This window comes from Sciurus carolinensis, chromosome 13 (genome assembly GCF_902686445.1).
Source record: "Sciurus carolinensis chromosome 13, mSciCar1.2, whole genome shotgun sequence".
NCBI lineage: Eukaryota > Metazoa > Chordata > Mammalia > Rodentia > Sciuridae > Sciurus > Sciurus carolinensis.
The window spans coordinates 8,689,266-8,709,681 of record NC_062225.1 but is presented as its reverse complement, the minus strand read 5'-3'; the positions used below and the strand labels follow the sequence as shown (position 1 = coordinate 8,709,681).

Here is a 20,416-nt window from a genome sequence, read left to right as displayed (position 1 = left end):
GTCCGCTGTGAGAGAACCACCTCGCGTCGTGTCCTCAGCTCTAAGCACACTTACTCCCTGCTCACTTTTAGGGTCTCTGAGGTCAGGGTGTAGCTAAAGGTTGTCTGGGCGGCTGTCATTGCCATCGAGTTGTCTTTGTGCGCCACCTTCTGGTAGGATCAAGAAAGTGCCAGCGTTAAAACTAGCAGGAAAGGCCTCAGAGCTGGACCCAGCAGGATGTTGATCCCTCATCCAATTTATTTTATTTCACTTCCCTTGTGACGTAAGCATGAAGGGGATGGATGACAAAAGTCCACGCCTGAACATGTCTGAGAAAGTTCTGTTGCCTGATCATCACGAGCTGCTTCCCTCTGCCACACTCTTCCACCATGATGTCCAACCTTACTTTGAGCACCGAAGAAAGGAGCCAGCCTCTTATGAACTGAGACCTCTGGGACTGTGAGCCCCTAAATAAGACCTTCCTCCTCTACAGTCCTTCTGGTCGGCTCTTTCAGTCACAGCAGCAAAGCTCCCAGCTCCTGAACACAGTTCACAGGTGGCTTTCTTGAGTTTCTTTGGTCACAATGTTTGGGCTTTGGACTTAATCAACCAACAGATGATTAAGTTCGTCACCTGTGACATCTCTAATGCCCCGAAGGAAACAGAAGGAAGACATTACAATGTCAGATATGGCCAAGATTTCACTAACCTGCAGGTACTGGCAGATGAGATTCAAAATCATAGTCCCAATTTTAGGCTAAAGATACTGTTCTTTATCTAAATGAAGTTCGGCCACATGACTGACAGCTGCCTAGGTTCCAGACGCAGTATGAGCGCAGAAGGCTTCATTAGCCAAGGTCACGGGCATCTAAGTTTAGGCTGTGCGCCAGCTGAGGGCCTCATCGGGCACCAAGACGAGATTGTGAGCAGTGCTCGCGGTTAATCAAAGTGGCCAGGTACTTGGAATCAGCTCCCGCCTGGGCCTGCGGCTCTCTATCACTGAGGACGCCACAAGCAAGCCAGCACAGCCTTCTCCTGGGAAGCAAGCACACTCGAGCTGCGGCACAGACGAGCACCTGTTCTTCACCCGCCCATCAACACACCCTCAGCTCCCGCAGAGAAGCTGAAGTGCCAGCTCTCCTACAAACCCGGCGCTGGTGCCATGCCACACGATTCTCCAGGCTGTCACCCCGCAGCTGAGATCCCAAGACCAGCTCTCCAGGTCCGCTGAGCGTGTCCCCGTGGGCAGCGCTGGTTCACAGGATGAGCGCCAGCACTTCTGAGGTCAACGGGCACAGCTGCCTGCCACTCCTTGAATCCCAGAAGGAATTTCACCGCCTAATCTGCAAGAACTCTGCTCTGATTCTTCGCTTTTTGAGATGTGGACCAGCATTGAGTGCTGCACCATCCGAAACAAACACGCGGGGATATTTCCCCTTATTTTCCTGTTATCAATGTTGATTTGACAGGAAGTGATACATTTTAAGGTTCTAGTTCCCAAAACACCTTGATTTTTTTTATTGATTGACTGAGACAATGTATTTATGTGAGTGCTTAAGTTTTATTTCCAAAAAAAGAATTTAATGTGGCCTTTTACAGTAATCAAGATTTCCTGCTATCTCAACAGTCTGAGGTAAACATTTTAACTAGAAAAAAAAACACTTGAAGAAATGACAGTAAATCAAAACCTGTCAGTTATTGCTTTGATAAAACGTTTTACAAGAATTGTCTATTTATTCTCAGCAGGATAAAACAAAGATTTTTCCCTGAAGATCATCATATGTGTTGATAATTGTTGCTAGTTTTATCAAATATATAATGTAACTATAAAGCTTAGTTCGTGATATTTCCACTACCATTTATTCACATTTTTAAAAAAAACTCATATCCTTTTTACATAATCACACATGAAAAAATAGAGAACACATAGTTTTATGGCTTACTTAAAATGTAAGTGGAAAAACAGACATATTTGCCATACCAGTAACGGGTTCTGATTTTTTTTATAAAAAAATGCTATTTTTTTTAAAAAAAGTGCCAAGACATTGAATAGACTTCCCAGCAATGATTGTTTCTAAAATGTACAATATATGGAACATAATCATAAAAAGGCTTAAAACCAAAGGGTTCATTCTGCTCGCTTCTTTCTTTTCTGTTCTCAGAGGGGCCTCGCCAGTTGCCCAGACGTGTCTCAACTTGGGCTCTGGGATCCTCCCCAGCCTCCTCGGTACCCAGCACTACAGGCACAGGCCAGCTCTTTCTTCTTTAAAAAAAAAATAATAATAATAATTCAGTTGATTTGTCACATCAAGGAAATTCAGCAAATCACGCCAGTCGTGGCTTAGTCTCCCTCAGAGTCACTGTCCCTCCTCGTGGGAACAGAGCACCGCACTGAGGACAGCAGTGCGTCTTCGAGGGGCTTCCTGGGGTTCTCCTCCAGGTCCGTCCTGACGGCTCCGCACTCCGACAGCTTCCACTCCAGCTCTGGGGAGGAAGAGAGCAGAGTGCGTGAGGTCCCGAGCCGCACAGTCCTTCACCCAGGCCCACTGAGCTTCGCTCTGAGCAGAAAGCACAACCATCAGATTTGGTGGCAACTTTAGTGCCACAATTTTAAGGTGTCAGAAGAAGGGGGAAAATCAGACCTTTAAGAAAAACAAAATCGCGCAAGATTTTCATTTTCCAGATGATATGGAATGAGGTCCGACCATAAACCTGGACCTGCATGAAGATTACTCCAGCTTCCAGTCTCCAGCCAGGACCCTCCCCAGGAACAGGCAGGAAAGAGCCTCCTCAGGCCTGCGGGCAACCTGACCACTGAGTCTACTACTAGAGAATTAGAATTTCTCGGCTCCATGTCTAACATCCCATCCAAGGTCAGCAGACAGCTGTGTGGTGGCATCCTAGGAACTGCACAATTGTTTGAAATGATATAAAATAAAAACAGAATCAGTGACCAAAAAGCCCCGGTTCCCATATTCCTGCCTGTCATCAGTGGAACTCCACAAGGGTGAGACCTCATGAGCAAAGTCATCCAAGAAGCCATGTGGAACGAAGGGACCACCCAGGAGCTGCTAAAACCACAGCGTGGCTGGACGGCAGTCAGCGCAGCGTGCACGTCCACTGAAGCCTCACGGCCCGTTTCACTGAAGCCTGCGTTGATTTACAGCAGTCCTTAAAGCAGAGCAGACCAGCCACCAGGGTGGAGGAAGGGAGAGATGCTGGTGGGAGGGGCGAACCTGAGCTGGAGATGAGCGGGTCTGGGGGCCTAACACACAGCCTCAGCTCATAACGACGCACAGCACGTGTGAAATCTGCCCGAACAAAGCTGTTGTGAAAATTCAAGAAATTTCTCTGAACAAACTTAGATTTCTGATTCTTGACTCAAGAATCACACACACACACACACACACACACATCTGTTCCACATTAAGTTCACTTATCCTCAAATAAGACTTTTTTTAGGAATACAGACCACAGCTGTGATCGTACGCTGCTATGGAGCAGGTGTGGTTTGCCACCACCAAAACTCGTGTTGAAATGTGGGTGCCAGTGCAGCAGGGCTGGGGAATGGGGCCTCTAGGAGGGACTGAGGTCTCTCTCGAGGTTACACTGGTTCTTGCGGAATGGATTAGATGTCCCCTGAGTCAGCCAGTCGCCCCCACCGTCATTCTCTCACACACATGCTCCTTCCTGTCACTTCTCTGCACTGATATGACACAGCACAAAGTTGTCACCAGAAGCCAGGCAGATGCTGGTGCCATGCATGCTCTTGAACTTCCCAGCCTTCAGACCCATGAGCCAAAACAAATCTTTTTCCTTTACGAAGCACTAAGCCTCAGGTATCCTGTTACAGCAATGGAAAGGGAACTAAGATACACACCTATCTCCCTTCATGGTAAGATCAAAAAAAGTCAAAATTAGATGTTTATTAGTTTGAAATATTATATGTCTTTGAACACTGGAATAATGTGTAAGTAATGTATCTTATACATGTGTCTACGTGTGTATTATTCCCGAATATTGCAGTGGCAAAGTACATTAAGTCATGTTTAAACACAATTTCTGCTAACTAGTAAAGTATGACAGGATATATTATTTTGGTAAAGAAATAAAGAATTTTATTTCGCAAGAGTGCCTCTGGCCTCAGGTTCCCTCTCACATGTGAATATACACTTTGATAACTCCATGTGCAAGAGGCGGGAAGAACACAAACGCCTTCCAGAATTAAGAGGCAGAATTAAAATTAAGATTTAAAAGTTCCTAGGATATTCAACTGAGAAAATATTTCTACAGACAGACAGACAGACAGACACACACACACACACACACACAGGCAAGTATCACCCATAAATCATGAATTAAATAAAAAACAAAGGCTGTGATCTTGAGCTACAACTTAAAACATCTGACTGCAGAGACAAAGGAAATACGCTGGCTGTCACCATGAGCCAGGTCTGTCCACTCCTCTGTGACTTGCTGCGACTCCTCTAGGACGAGAGGCCATGTGCTCCTTCCCAACCGGCAGAACGAGGTGAGGAGATGGGCGCTCCCTCCGACAGAAAGGCCTCCTCCCGCTCGCCCTCGCCTGCCTATAAGCACTTACCCTCGCTCGTCAGGGTCATGCCGCCAAACACCAGAGGCCCGATGAACTGAGCCTTGATGTCACCTTCCAGGTAGACGAACACCGTGGGCAGGTTCCTATCGGGATAGTTGGGTATGCAGGTGGTTGAAATGGCTTTGACAAATTTGACATCAGGAAACTTCCTGGCAAGTCCACTCAGGTGTTGATTTATCAGGGCACAGAGAGGAATCCTACAACCCAGAAAGAGAAAACAGAAGCGGCTGTGATTCTGCCTGGACAAAGCAAAGCTCAACCTCCTCTCGCTTACGGAAGGTCTCAGGGTAGCCGTACGAGCAGCTTGCTACCAGCTGGAAGAGCCCACGTTTGTGTTGGTTCAGTTTTGGTAATGGAGATTGAACCCACAGGCACTCCACCCCCAGCCCTTCTTATTTTCTATTTTGAGACAGGGTCTCACTAAATTGCTCAGGCTAGCCTCAAACCTGCAATCCTCCTTCCTCAGCCTCCCAAGTTGCTGGGATCACAGGCATGTGCTACTACACCTGGCTTGAATTTGCAGTTTTAAAAAACTTTCTAATAAGTTCAGGGAGAGTGAAGACCTCAAAATCCAAAGTCCAATTTAATTGGATCTGACAATCATTCAGAAAATTGACTTCAACGTAAAAGACAGTTGCTATATCATTCCGTAAGGTTTCAAGAACACTGAAGATTTAGAATGGAACAGGTCAGAAAGCAAGCCTGCTGTAAAGGCTTCCTCAACAAGCACTGAGCTCTAGTTTAAGAACAAGACTGGGCAGGCGAGAAACACCAGAGGCACAGGGCATCTCTAAGTACAGACCCTCACTGCACGTGGCACTTGGAATTCATTCCTCAAGAGGGACGAGGAACTTGGGAGCCACACCTTTCTCTCTCCGTATGATTTACGGGTGCGTTGCAGTTGTGCAAAAGGGTGGGATCTGTTGTTCTGCACTCACATGCACACGAGCTAGTACCACTGGCAACTATCACTCCCCAGTGTTTCTCTCTTCCCTCCAGGAATCATTGCTAATACAGGAAAATGAAGTCTTCATTCCTCACTTTAACAAAGGCACTTATGTGAATTAATGTGAAAGCCTTAAGATGACGAACTAAGTTTTAGGCAAAACAACAATAAAAACAGAATGTTAGTGAAAAACAAAACCTAAAACCTCTGATGTTAAGCCTCATACACATTCAAGACAAATTCTAAGCAACAGTTCATAGAACACGTGGAACAGGCGCTCACCCTTGTTTGTAAAGGTGTAAGACCACCCACAAGCCCTCACCGGCTTTTGTAACTTCTTGAACATAATCCTTTCCCGAGATCTCCAAAACTTCTCCAAACTTATTCTTCAGCTGGGTCGCTTTCCACTCAGCCAGCCTTTGCTGCCTACATGAGGAAGGAAGAGAGAAGAAAGGTCCTCCATACACAAGCGCACACCCAGCTCTCAGGAGGCGCCCCCTGGAGTGATCTGGGCTCATGGGCCTCGTGCCAACAGTCTGGGATCACCTCACTGGGATGAACGATATCAATGTTTAATTATGGTCTTTTCCAAACCTTATCTCCACTGGAAATTTTTTTCAGAGGCACCCGCTTTATCACATGCAAAAAACCAAAGAAATGGTGGCTCAGGTGGCACCAACCTGTACATTTCGATAGCCCGTTCGTCCTCCTCATTGAATTCATCTTCATTATCCTCCAGCTCCTCCAGAGTCATCTCGTCATACCTTTTCACTGAGTCCAGTTACGCAGGCAGAGAGAGAAACCGACAAGGTGAACAACAAGTCATTTCTCTGGGTGTTCCCTTCGCTTTTCTCCTGAAGTCGTGCACACACCACCAGAAGACCACCCCAGCCCACCAGAACAAAAAAACTCCAGGCCTGTCACCAGAAATGAAGACGACGGGGGTGCTGACAGACCGACGCTGCTCTCTGCTGGCTGCCTGTCTCCCGCTCCCCAGTAATGAGGGCATGAGGGCCGTCCCCCAAGTCCCTGCGAGAGCCGTCTGCACCTCATCCCCCAGGCTGACCTCCCAGGCTATGTGCTGGTGGGCTGCGCTGCCAAGAGTCGTCCTAGCACCCAGTGAGCCGGGCAGACGCCAGGGTCCTCCCCAAGCACACGGCTCCCGGAGGAAGGTGACCCTGCCACACTTCTTGTCTTGTCTTATGGTGACAGATGCCTGTGTGGTTTCTTGGAGCTCATTTTCGTTGTCATGAACACTCTTACTTCCTGACATCAAGCGAGCCTGGCGCTGCCCCCTCTGCACTCTCATCAAGGGCTCAATGGCCTCCACTTCTTGATAATCAAGTGGCCCAAGCCATCACTGCCTTCCCCTGGCTTCCAGGGGCTCCTCTCCTACCACCTCGGTGGCCCTCCCACTCTGACTCCGGGTGACTAAAGTCCCCAGGGCTGGTTCTCGGGCTCCTCTCTCCACCTGTGCCCCTCCTGGTGCCTGATCTCGAGGCTGTGGACACTCCAGGTCTGCTGGCCGTCCCGAGGCGCCTCCAGCCCAGCTGCCTGCCTGAGCTCCCGACTGCTCTCCTACACCTCAGCAGGGTCCCCACCTCCTCTCCGGGCCTCCCTCGCCCGCTGGTGCCACCGACCCTCAGGCCGCTCGCCCCGTCTCCCTGCTCCCTCGCACCAAACCCTGTCGACGACCACACTGACACTTCTCCCGCTGGCACAACGCTGGCACCACGACGCTGGTCCAGACCATGGGGCTTCAGTCTCGCTGCTTCTTGTCCCGCCCGCCCCCAAGTCCACGCACAGCAGGGCAGCGACAGGGAGAGCTGTGAAAATGGTCCCTCTTCCGGCCCTACGACCACCACCTCACTGGCCAGAAAGGCCAAGGCCTGTGCTGGGGACACCGGGACCTCAGCAACTGGCCCCTAGTGCCCCGCTGAACTCACTGTCCTCGGAGCCCGAGGCCAGGCCCTACCTGTCGGGGAGTCACCTCACCTTCAGGTCTTTACTCGAAGGTCACCTTCATCTCAGGTCTTTACTCGAGGTCACCTTCATCTCCTCAGGTCTGTGGGGCGTCACCCTCTTAGGGAGGCGTCTCTAGAACTTCCTGCCCCCTCCCGCCCCTTCCCGTCTCACCCCTGCTTCGACTGTCCGCCTCTGCTACGAGGTTCCTGAGGGCAAAGTTCGCGAGCGGGCACCACGAATCCCAGCAGCAGGACAGCCTGAGACAGGGGCATTCGCAGGGCCGGGCTGCACGCGCTCTAATAAACCCTTCTCCTCCATGCACACTGGGGACAAAGTCCTGTCCCTGTGACCAACGTGCCTGGCACACTAGCAAGCGTCAAGAAGCCTGGACCCTTGACGACGCAGACGCCTGGGCCCCGCCGGAGACTCACTCGGTGGGGACGGGGCGCACACGCACCAGCACCCTGAGGGGCCCAATCAAGAAAAGCCCCTCGACCCCGCGTGCTGCGAACATTTTAAAACAAATTAAGTTGTCTTGCTCTGATGTTCTGAACCAAAGCACAAAGATCAGTAAATATGACTCACGACCTCAGGAGAACACAAACACAACACTGAGAAACTCCGCGACCCCGCGGATCACAGGACACAGGGCAGCCCTGGGGTCCCCCAACTCTACGGCCTTGGAAAGTGATGGCCAGGGACACCTGTGGCTGTCCTGAGGGCCACAGACGGGGATGCTGCCAGCTCAGAAGCTCCTGTACTGCAGCAGTGGAGGCTCAGGAACCTGTTCCCAGACCCGAGACACAGCAAGGAGACCGCCGGCTCACCCACTGACTGCTGGAGGACCCGCTGCTCCTCCTCCTCCACCTCCTTCTCCAGGTCCTTCAGGTCTTCCCTCGAGGGCAGGATGCCCTTCCTGCGTAAGATGTCATTCCACTCAGTGTCTGCGTTGGGGTCCTGGAACAGCAGGGCGAAGCGCACAGAGAGTAAGAGGCACCCAGTTCAGTGTGAGGCGGGCCACGCGCACAGAGGGCCGAGGCAGAAAGGTGGCAGAAGGGAGGGTTCAAGCCCACGACTGTGGCCTGTCCCTGAGAGTGTCAAAAAGACTCCCAGACGCTGTTCTACTTTTCTGCCTACCTCCTCCTCCTTATCCCAGTCTAGGAATAAAAATCAGGATGTGACGTGCAGATCAACAGCCACGTGGAAACCAAGGCTCTCACGTGGCTTCTGCTATGTTTTCATTATCGGCTGGAGTGACTCATTCAACAGATACTTAATCACTACGTTAATTACTGCTAGGCAACAGGAAAGCAGGTGAACACCCAGGAGTCAAGACGAGACAGACGTGCACAAGCACATACACAAACTGCACATCGAAGCTGTGGCGACTGTGAGGACGAACAGGCTGCTGTTCTATAAAGTCACAGGGACCCACAAGAAAAACTGACATACACCAATCAACTGAGGGGGGCAGAACCAGGCAGAGGAGGGTGGGGGCTCAGGAAGTAACTTTCCAGACAGAGGGACCAACATATACGAAAGGCCCCAACACAGAGATGCGACATTCTGAGCATCTCAAAGCCCAGAGTGGCAGCATCCAGAAAGAGGAAGCTGGAGGCTAGGCTGACAGAATTCTCTAGAGGCCCAACCTGAGGAGGTGAGACCCTGGGGGCACCCCTAATCGTCAGCCTGCATCAAACCCCAAGCACTGGGTAATCTTCCACGTCTTTACCTGTGTCTACTCACTTGACCCTCAGAAGCCTAGGTGAGGGACGGTGTCTAGAAAGACACTACCATGCCGAGCAGCCAAAAGGACCAGGATCAAATGTCAGGGTGGGCTCACAGCGCAGAACCCGAGTGCCCAGGCACAGGTCTGCATGGTTTGGCAGGAACGATGCCAATGGAGCTCAGACTTGGTTTAGAATACCAACCCAAGGAGTGCTGCCGACACGGGACAACGTGGCCCCAGGCCCACCAGCGTGTCAGCATCCTTCCGGGCCTGGCAAGGCCTCCCAGCAGGTCACATCTTTAAGCAGGGGCCCGAGTATGGAGCCTCAAATGAGGTCAGAGGCGCCCCAGAGCTTTCTCTTCACCACTTAAGAGCGTCTGGCTTGTGCCACTTGCTATATTTGTAAATGGCCACCCCCTTCAAGCCCTCGGACAGTGACAAAAAGACGTCATTTCAATGAAAATTTCTTCCCTTTTTTCAGGCTTTTGTCAAATTCTGGCTACCAAATAACACAAACAAAAACCCCACAAGTACTAGAGGATTCTTATTTTATTTAAGAAATTAACACTGAGGCCGGAAATGGAGGCGCATGCCTGTAATCACAGCGGCTTGGGAGGCTGAGGCAGGAGGGTCGCCAGGCTCCGCAACTTAACGAGGCCCTGAGCAACTTGGCGAGAGCTTGTCCAACACTCAACAGCCCGGACGGGCAATGGCTCCGAGACCCCCGGCCCGGGCGCTTCCTCGCGGAGCTAAGAGGAAGCAACTCAGATCAACCGAGACCTCGGAGGATGCCGACCCCACGCAGGGGCAGCCCCCGAGCCCGGCGATTCGGGAGCAGCACACCAGCCGCCGCGGCTGGGTAGACAGGGACCGCGCCCGCCCTCTCGCACTGCGCCTGCGCGGGGCCTCGCCGCGTGGCCTCCGCCGGGCCGGCGGCGCCCGGCAGTACTCAGGCCTGGAGCCCGCGGCCGGAGCAAACCCAACACGAGAAACGAGAGGCGGGGGCCTTCAGACCCCGCGCAACCTGCCCCGATTACCTGCATCTTGCCCTCGAACGCTCAAGCCAGTCAGCCCCGCCGCGACGTCCCCGCCCCTCAGCTGCCTTCCGCGCACGCGCGAAGCCCAGCCCCGCCTTTTGCCCTTGCCAGGTTTGGTCCCGCCCCCGGAAACGAACTGGGCGGAGCCAGGGAAGGCAGCGAGGGCTCTGAGTCTGCGCCTCTCCGACGAACCGGCGCCGGAGCTGCGCGCATGCGCAAGACGGGCGCGCCTCCCCGCGTCGGGCGGCGAGCTCACGTGACCCGAGGTGATTCTGGGCGCTGCCTTATTAGGACAGGTCTTCGGCCGAGGACTTGGTGGCGCCGGATAGGGGAGGTGATTAGAGGCGGAGCTGCAGCCGCGACCCAGACTCGTGAAGCGGTCTCTGCCCTCCCCACTAAAGAAGTCCTGAATGGAAACACGGCTCGTCGATCTGACATTACGGAGAAGAAGATGCAGGGTGGGATTCACCCACTGTCGGTTCAGTATCAGACAAGAGCGTATTCCCGAAAGGTGCTTACTGTCCACCGAGTGACAGGCACTGTTCTGGGATCTGGATGCAGCAGTGATGACAGCAGACGAGGCAGGGCTGGGGCTGTGGTTCGTGGTAGGCTGCTTGCCCCTGGGTCCGGTGCTCGGCACCAAAGCGAAGAAGAGACGAAAGTCATTTGACCTAGGAGACTTCCAGGTGCAAAGGCGCTTGACTGTGGCACTAAAGTCAACAGCCTGACTGCTAAGGTGCCGGAACTTGGCTCCAGGGCTGCTGCCTGTGCACCCCTCTGGAGAGCAGTGCTCTTTCGCAGTATTAAAGGAAGCGGCCCACACACCTGTGGGGTAGGCACGTGGCTCCCAACCTGGGCCACAGCGTGGATTCACCTTCAAAAACTGCCGCTGTCCCGGGGCTCCATTTCCAGAGGAATTAAGTTTCTGGAAGTGGATCTAGAACTGATATTTTCTATAGTCCCAGTGATGTTAATGTGCATAAACGTTGACTAGAGGGAATCAAATGATTACTTGAGAGAAGGAACTTTGATTTAATAATTTACAAGGATCCTGAATATTTACCTGACTCCGACTGAATTACAGGCCTTTGTAAGCATTTGTTAATTTTTCTGGCAGCAAAGTGTGAGTGAATTTTCCCTGTTTTCACCACCTAAATCGGCACAGGTACCAATTTGGGGGTGACTTCAATCCGATGCTTCCCTCGCCATCCTGCCCAGCAATTGTCTGGGGGCTGTTTGGCCTTTCTCACCACCAGTTGAATCAATTGAACAATTCTTCCCTGATAGTCTTGGAAATAATGCTTTCAATTCCTTTTTGCTCACATATCAGAAAAATTTCCTGTTAATGATATTTTGACTTTTGGTTTTATGATGTTGGCACAAATACCCAGGGGAAAAGGTTTCATTAGAATTCATACGAGAGATAAATTGCTCAATGGATCCTTAATTAAAAAACAAAACAAACAAAAACTTTCTAAGATTAGGCAGGTAGATTCCAAAGTTTGTATGACAAAATAACAACCTAGAACAACATGGTGAGGGGACAGCTGGCCCCTATCAGATAGTAAAACCTGATAGTGGCTTGATACATGAATAGACAATAGTATCAGAGGCACAGCGTAGCAAGTTCAGAACAAGTTCAGAAATGGAGCCAAGTTCATAGAAACATCAGTGTATGCCGAAGACAGTATCTCAGCTTGCTGGAAAAGTGGGGTGAACTTTGAACGGAGGGTGTTGGGACAGTTGGATAATAACCACTTGAAAGTAGATGAAACTCATCTTCACAATGTATATCAAAATGAAAGGACTAAGAGTACTAAAGGAAAACAAGGCATAATTTTATAACTTAGAAATGGAAAAAACCTTTCACGATTATTACTCAAAATTATTACTCAAAATTCATAAGAAATCGAATTGTATTTATTATTATTCTGTTGCTCTTACTGGGGATTGAACGCAGAGGTGCTTTACCACTGAGCTACATCCCCGGTCCTTTCAATTTCTTTTTTTTTTTTAAATATTGGGACAGGGTCTCACTAAGTTGCTGAGGCTGGTCTCAAACCTACGATCTCCCTGCCTTAGCCCCTCAAGTAGGTAGTGAGCGACTGTATGAGAGGGAACAAAATGACTGAGGAAAGGGGCAGTGCACCAAAACAGCGACCAAACGGGCAGGAAAACTCCACTGACCTTTACGTCCACCTAACACTCAGCAGAACCCCCACCTATTCGGGCCCATAAAGACCTTGGGCAGCTGGGGCCATGTGCATTTTCTCTGGCTCTCCACTCTGACCTGAAGAGGGGGGTGCTGGGAATTTCGCCCGAGAGCCAAATTCCAATAAATCTTGCTTCTGCCGCTTTCTGCCTGCTTTTGTTTGGCCACTAACCCTGTCACCCCCCCAGCCCCCAGCTTACAGGTAGGATAACGGGCATGCACCACTGTGCCTGGCTCAAATTTTTTAAATGATGGATTTGATTACTTTTTTTAACATAGAAATAGTGTATATAAGCAATATGCCTTTGATGTAAAAAATGTACGTAAAAATACACTTATGTTTAATCATATTTGTTTATTTTAATTAATTTATTCATTTATTGGTACTAGAGATTGAACCCAGGGTTGCTTAACCACTGAACCTTTTTTTTTTTTTTTTTTTTTTTTTTTTGAGACAAGTTTTTGCTGAGTTGCTTAGGGCCTGCTTACTTCTAGTTGCTGACCCTGGCTTTAGACTTGCGATCCTCTTACCTCAGCCTCCCCAGTCACTGGGGTTACAGGTGTGTGCCACCACACCTGGTCATGTTTTTTTTTAATTTTATAAGAATTGCAGGAAGAAGAAAACAATAGGAATTATTAACTGTTGGGAGGAACGAGGTGGTAGGGACAGGGATAAGAATAAGAGTTCTCTAATCAACTTTTATGTAGGAGCAAATACAGTTTTTTGTCACCTGAAGCACTTTCGACTTTGGAGGCCCTTTTTAAGAAAAGAATGCAACATTATGAGTATAAAATTAGACATGAGCTGGCCACAGTGCTGCGTGCCTGTAATCCCAACGCTTTAGGAGGCCGAGGCAGGAGGATTGCCAGTTCAAAGCCAGTTGGTACTCAAAAAAAAAAAGAAAGAAAATTAGACATAAAAGTGAATGTTTATTTAGACAAAAAAAATTATAAATTACCAATCTATAAAAGCTGACAAATTCCACAAATATCAAAACCCAGAAAGATGATATTTTTATAAATTGTTTGACATGATCCTGTAGACTAACTTCTGGCTAATACAAGTCAAGCCCTGTTTCTTCTAGAACAACTTAGATACCTCATTCTGTGGACAGAGCTCAAACAATTACATTCATATTATAAATGTTCTCTGGCCTCAACTTCATGTCACGTCGATGGGTGGGGGTTGAAGACAGTACTCCTGCTTGTCATTTCTGCCCCGGGATGGCCAGCAATGACCATGCATGGAAACAGCTGCAGACCATATCGATGCATGTCTGTCAATGTACCCCATGAGCTAGTGTTAGTGGTTTTCTTGTTCATTGTAGAAGTTGTTATTTGTGACCTTATTTCCACCAATTAATGTTTTTGTTTTTTCTCCAGCAAAACTTTGGAATAGCTTTAGCGGAATTTTGCTTCAGTCTCCTTATCTCTGGAAGTGTCTGTAATAATGTGTCTTTGGACACATTTTCTCACAGTGGAGATTGGGATGGGCCTGCCTGCCCTTCCTGCAAATGTCTGCTTATCCCCTCCCCCTTCTGTGGTATGTTTATGACTCCTTATAAACGATGAATGGATTTAATAAAACAGACCAATTCTGAAGTTATATACAGTATATGGATTTTATTTATTTATTTATTTATTTTTGTGCCAGGGATTGAACCCAGGGTGCTTAACCACTGAGCCACATCCCAATCAGTTTTTTTGTTTTTTGAGATAGGGTTTGGCTAAGTTGCTTAAGTCCTTGCTAAGTTGCTGAGGCTGGCCTCAAACTTGCAGTCCTCCTGGCTCAGCCTTCCAAGCCCAGTGTACAGATTTCTTAACAGGCCAGTAAAAGGGGAAAAAACAAAAAACTCCCATTTATCTCAAGCCCCTGTAGAAATGTGACTCAGACACACTTCACCAGGACTCTCCTAGGATGTGCGACCACATAGGACATTGCCACTTCTTTGCACTAGCAATTTCTAAGCAATATGCCTGGTATTGATGGCTCTTGCACAAGTTGCTGCTGCAATTGGCATTAAAATTTGGCTGCTGTGAGTCTCTGCCGTACAGAAAGAATGCTATTAGCCCACACTGTTCGTCCCCTGGGGAAAGCAGGTAAGAAGATTCATATAACAAGCTGATCTCAAAATGTCCTTGCTTTCTAAGACAAAAGGCCTGTCTGTAAAGATTCAACTGAGTACATATGGTTAAAAGAACAATTAAAATGTATGCTCTTTAAATTAAATGAGCTCTCATTAAACGTGGGATTCCCTGGCTGCTGCCAAATAAAGAGGAATTCCAGATTCTGAACATGCTTTATGTTGGCTCCCTAGGTAACCATCTTCCCAAGATCTGTGTGTGGTTTTACAGTAAGTGAAAACTGCTCTCTCTTCCTCTCCTACTGTCTCCCATCCCTGGTTCCCATGTCTTTCAGAATATTGAAATGCAAAGTGTGCGGGTGTGTTACTGTAGATGTCTGCATCTTATGCACTTCCAGAACACAGAGCAAGGGTGGGTGGGTTCTTTGACAAATTCGAAGAGTGAAATCCAGAGACACAAGGGTTAGAGCAAAGTAACAGGATTTTTAAGAGTAATAGAAAGAAATCAGAACTCCTAAAGGAGTGGGGAATTCCAATTGCCCACAGGTGTCTCCCGTCTAGGGGTTTTTATGGACTTGATCTGTCCCTACAGGTGATTGGTGGGATGACATGGAAATACATGATTCAGAAAGAAGGCCTATCAACTCTATTTTGTCTTCTTCAGCAAATCTAGAGAAAGGTGACTTTTAAGCCCTTACTGACATGGATGGTGGTCAGGGTCTGTTGGCACAAGAAGTACATTCTGCAATTGGTCATGTCTGTTCAGGAACTGTCCTTGTGGATAGGAAGAGTTGGGGTCAGGAAGCCTGATTTCCAAATCTCTTTCTCCTTTCCTTCTCTGAGCCCCTTTTCCTGCCTATGAGTGATCTGTCACATCTAACCATTTTGAGATCTGCTGGAAATTAAGATTGTTAAGAGGTGACTGCTGGTGTTGGTGTTGACCAGAAGCTGAGATGATGTCTACAGTGAGAACATTTAGAGGGTTGGGGACCTTGAAGACTATTGAAGCCAGTGAGGCAAACATGTACAAGAAAAAACTCTGGTAACCCATGATCATGAAGAGCCCTGTTTTCTCTGAAGACAAACAGTAATTTTTTAGAAAAAGGAACAAAATGGCATAGCTTTTTCTTGTACAAACAGCTTGCTATTTAAACTTTTTTAGGTTTCATGATAAGTTATTCGAGTTGTGCACAGTGGTGCATACTTATAATCCCAGGAGCTCTGGAGGCTGAGACAGGAGGATTGCAAGTTTGAGGCTAGCCTCAGCAACTTAGTGAGGCTCTGTCTCAAAATAAAAAATAAAAAGGGCTGGGGATGTGGCTCAGTGGTTAAGCATTCCTGGCACAAAGAAGAAGAAAGAGGAGGAGAAGAAGTTGAAGTTGTTCAGAATGTTGGTATATGTCAGAATTACTTGGAGATTGTTAAATTGCAGATTCCAAGTCCTATTCCAAGAGCTTCTGGTTCTGCAGGTGTGGGGTGGAGTCCAGCCACCTACCCTTTTGAAAATTGTCAAGTTATTCCCCTACTGGTGGTCTTCAGGATCTTTTTTTCATTGGAATTCCAGGTAATCTTTTAAAATTATCATGAAGACTATCGTGAGCATTTCCCATGTCATTCATTATCCAATGTTAAATAGAAAAAAAATGTAGGTGTAACTAAGAAATGCAGTAGGCCCTTTGTCAACCAACCATGGCTTAAAAATATCCAGGAAAAGAATCATGTCTGTACTGAACATGTGCCAACATTTTGGGGCCATTATTTCCAAAACAATACAATGTAAAAGCTATGTGCACAGTACTTACATTATATTAGGTGTTATAAGTCATCTGAGATGACTTCAAGTACACAGGAGGACATGCCAAGGTCATATGCAAATACTACATCATCCGATAGGTGTGAATTGGGGTGTCCATAGGGGAGTCCTGGAACCAATTCCCCATAGATACCAAGGGACCACTGTGTGGTCGTCCATAAAATAGTCTCTCCATAAAATTGACATCAAGACACATTCCAGCAGGTTGCTGCACTGTGTCATGGTCATTGACCTCTCTTGCCCATTCTCTATTTTCAGAGCTTTGCTATGTATTGCAGGAAACTAATCACGCCCATTTTCTTCCCTGACTTCCTGTGGAGTTCTGATTCCAGGGTGCAAGTGGTAAGAGTAATGCTTCCTATTTTGCATCCCGTGAAGCAATACAAAGAGGGACCCAGCATCCTTCCTCACACCCAGCAGGAACCCGGTTGCTCCTCCTGTGAGCAAAACTGCCACCTCCCTTCATCCCTTGGCCCAGGGAGTGATGGCCCTGTACCTGCCAATCTCTGAATTCCCTCACCTCGCCTTTTGTGACTCCTTTGGTTTTTCCCACCGTTTTGTAGCTAGTTTTTTTAATATTTGGAAGTGTACCTCTCAGGGGTTTTAGATATTCCCAAGGTTGTATGGTCATCGCCACTAGCTAACTTCAGAACATTTCATTACCACAAAAGGAAACTGCGTTTTAGATGTCCCTCCCAATTCATCCTTTCTCCCAGACCCTGGCCACCAGGAATCTACTTCCTGCCTCTGTGGATTTGCCCACTCTGGACACTTGATACCTAGGTGACTGTTTGTATCTGACTCCTTTGCTTTGGTAAACTGTTTCAAGTTTCATTCATATTGTAGCATTTATCAGTATTGTTTATTTTTTTATGATCAAATAACATCCGTTGTAAGGGTATGCCACGTTCTGTTTATCCATTCATCACTAGATGGACATTTGAGTTGCTTAGAATTTTTGGTTGTTATAATGAATGCTGCTGTGAACATTCACGTAAACTTTTATGTGAGCCGGGTGTGGTGGCGCACATCTGTAATCCAGCAGCTGGGGAGGCGAAAGTAGGAGGACTGGTAGATCAGACCCTGTCTCAAAATAAAAAATAAAAAAGGCCTGGGCAGTGTACAAAAGGTTCCCATTTGTCTACATTCTTGCCATTGGTTATCATTGTTCATCTTTGATTAAAGCCATCTTAGTTGGTATGAAAGGATATTACATTGTGCTTTTGTCTTGCATTTCCTCATTGATCCTGAGCAACTTTACCTGTGCTTATTAGCTATGTGTATACCTTAGAATAAGGCTTATTGTAATTCTTTGCTTATATAAAAAATTGGTTTGTCTTTTTTTATTATTGAATTGTTAGAGTTTTCAATAGAGATAATAGTCACTTATTATAGATATGATTTGCAAAAATGTGCTGCATCCTGTTATTTGTCTTCTTGTTTTCTTGCTAATGTCCTTTAGAGCAGAAAATTTTAAGTTTTTGGTGGCATTCAGTTTAGGGATATTAGATGTACAGTTATGTCTAATGTTTCTTTTTTATTGTGCTTGAGATTTTATATCTGAAAAACAACTTGGCCATTCTGTGGTCATGAACATTTACACCTACATTTTCTTCTAAGAATTTTATAGCTTTAGCACTTACATTTATGAGGTCTATGGTCAATTTTTACCTTTAGTTGTTACACTCATAAAGTCTATGATCAATTCAAGCTAATTTGTGTCCATGGTAGGAGGAGGAGTCCAACGTCATGCTCTTCATGTGACTTTCCAGTTGTCCCAGCACCATTTGTTAATTTTCCCCATTGAATTATTTTGCCACCCTTGTCAAAGAAATCAATTGAACATTAATGTGAGGGTTTATTTCTGGATTCTTAATTGTTATAAATCTGTTCTTACATAAGCACTATAGTATCTTGATAGATGATCTGAATAGCTTATATCTATTAAAAATTTAAACCAGTAACTAATAACCTTCTCAAACAGAAAGAACCTGGCACAGATGAGTTCACTGTCTCAAACGTCTACCAAACATTTAAGGGAGAAATTATAACAAGTCTGTACCACTTCTTCCAGAAAATAGAAACAGAAAGAATATTTTCTAAGTCATTCTGTGGAGCTACCATTAACCCACTATCAAAACCAGACATAAACATCACAGGAAAGAAAAGATATAGTTCAGTATCTCTTAAGAACATAGATGCAAAATTTCTCAGCAAAATAGTAGCCAATTGAAACCAACAATATATGTAAAAATAATTACACAGGATTACCAAGTAAGATTTATTCTGGTTATGCAAGACTGGACCAACATTTAAAAATCAACTAATTTAATTCATTACATAAGCAGGTTAAGGAAGAAAACTTATATGCTAATATCAATAAGTACATTAAAATCATTTGACAAAAGCCATTTACAATTAAAAAAAAAAAAACTTGGCAAAAAAGGATTAGAGCATACAGCTAACATGGTGCTTAATGGTAAGAAACTAGATACTTTCCCTCTAAGAACAGGAATAAGACAAGCATGTCCTCCCTCACCACTTCTGTTCAACATTGTATTAGAACTTCTAACTGTTGCAAAAAGATAAGAAAATGAATAATCATTTCTGTAGCAAATACAAATATGATTCTAAAATTCATGAAGAGATGCAAAGGACCTAGAATAACCAAAACACTTTGAAAAAGAAGAGTAAATTTAGAATACTTACACTACCTGGATTTAGGACAATATTAAGCTATAGCAATTAAAGCAATATGATATTGGCATCAAGGTAGATCAATCAATGGAATCAAAAAATAGACCCAAACATATGCTGATTTTCTGCAATGGTGCAAATATAATTCAGTGGAGAGGGTGATAATCTTTTCAACAAGTAGTGATGAATACTGGCAGGAAAGAAAATAAGAATTTAGATCCATACTTCGAGTCATCAACCAAAATTAACTCAAATAGATTATTGCTAAATATATAATCCAAAACTATAAAACTTCTAGAAGAAAACATAGGACAAAATCTTTGTGACTTTATGTTTAGCAAAGATATCTTAAATTTATCACCCAAGAACAGTATCCACACCCATACAAAAAAAATGATACATTTTAAAGAACAGAAATTTAGAATTTCTCCTGTTTGGAAAGTACAATTAAGAGAATGATAAACCATCATGTGGGAGAAAATACCTACCTGCAAATGGTATATCTGGTATAGGACTTACACCCATAATATGTAAAGAGCTCTCAAAACTCAATAAGAAAATAAACACCCAATGAAAAAATAAGCCAAAGAATATGAATGCATAGCAAACAAGCACACAAAAAGTGCCCCACATCATTACATTAAGACGATGGAAATTAAACCATGCTGAGCACACCTGTTAGAATGGACAAAATGAAAATGGCTGACCATTCAAAATATAAATAAGGATGTAAAGCAATTGGATCTCTTGTTATATTTCACTGAAAGTGTCAAATGATACAACCACTGCCACATTTATTTCCTACCACTCCAACACTTGACATGGTTCTATTGAAAGATCATCCTCCCTCTTGGGGGCCATAGGCATGGCAGGTCTCCATGTGCAGTTGCTTTTAATACTAATAATTAATATATCCTTAGATTCAGATTATAGAGAATACTAGGGAGATTTCATGGTGCTGGGACACAAAGTGACATTAATAAAGTTTAATATTAATACTTAGATGAAATTATAAATAAGCAATTATGATTTGCTCAAATTTGTAAGGAGTCTGTGATTTCTTTTAGTATACAAATTCTCTAAAAGTTATATATAAGTATGTGAGAGTATTCCTCTGAGCTTTGATGTGGTGTTTGGTCTTCATTGCTTTCTTAGTGTTTATGATTAAGTTTAAGGATATTTTTCCCACTTAATAAATAAATAGGTTAATCATAGGTACAATTTGTATTCTTCCTATGTCTAGTTAGAGTTTTAGTCCATCATTGACTACATGAAATAGAATAAATATTAACTATAAGCTGATTCCTCTATTCTCTGTTAGTAATAACAAAAAACATTC

General features: G+C 45.8%; 1 protein-coding gene across 1 annotated transcript; it reads right to left on the bottom strand.

Moving 5' to 3' along the window:
- Positions 1-1,526: 1,526 nt before the first annotated feature.
- On the bottom strand, positions 1,527-10,365 carry Pdcl3 (phosducin like 3). Its single transcript, XM_047523487.1, has 6 exons — positions 10,272-10,365; positions 8,333-8,462; positions 6,221-6,311; positions 5,823-5,966; positions 4,583-4,791; positions 1,527-2,463 (listed from the first exon to the last, which is right to left on the bottom strand). Exons 1-6 carry the CDS (start codon positions 10,275-10,277, stop codon positions 2,321-2,323), a joined length of 723 nt encoding a protein of 240 aa, XP_047379443.1. The 5' UTR covers positions 10,278-10,365; the 3' UTR covers positions 1,527-2,320.
- Positions 10,366-20,416: the final 10,051 nt, after the last annotated feature.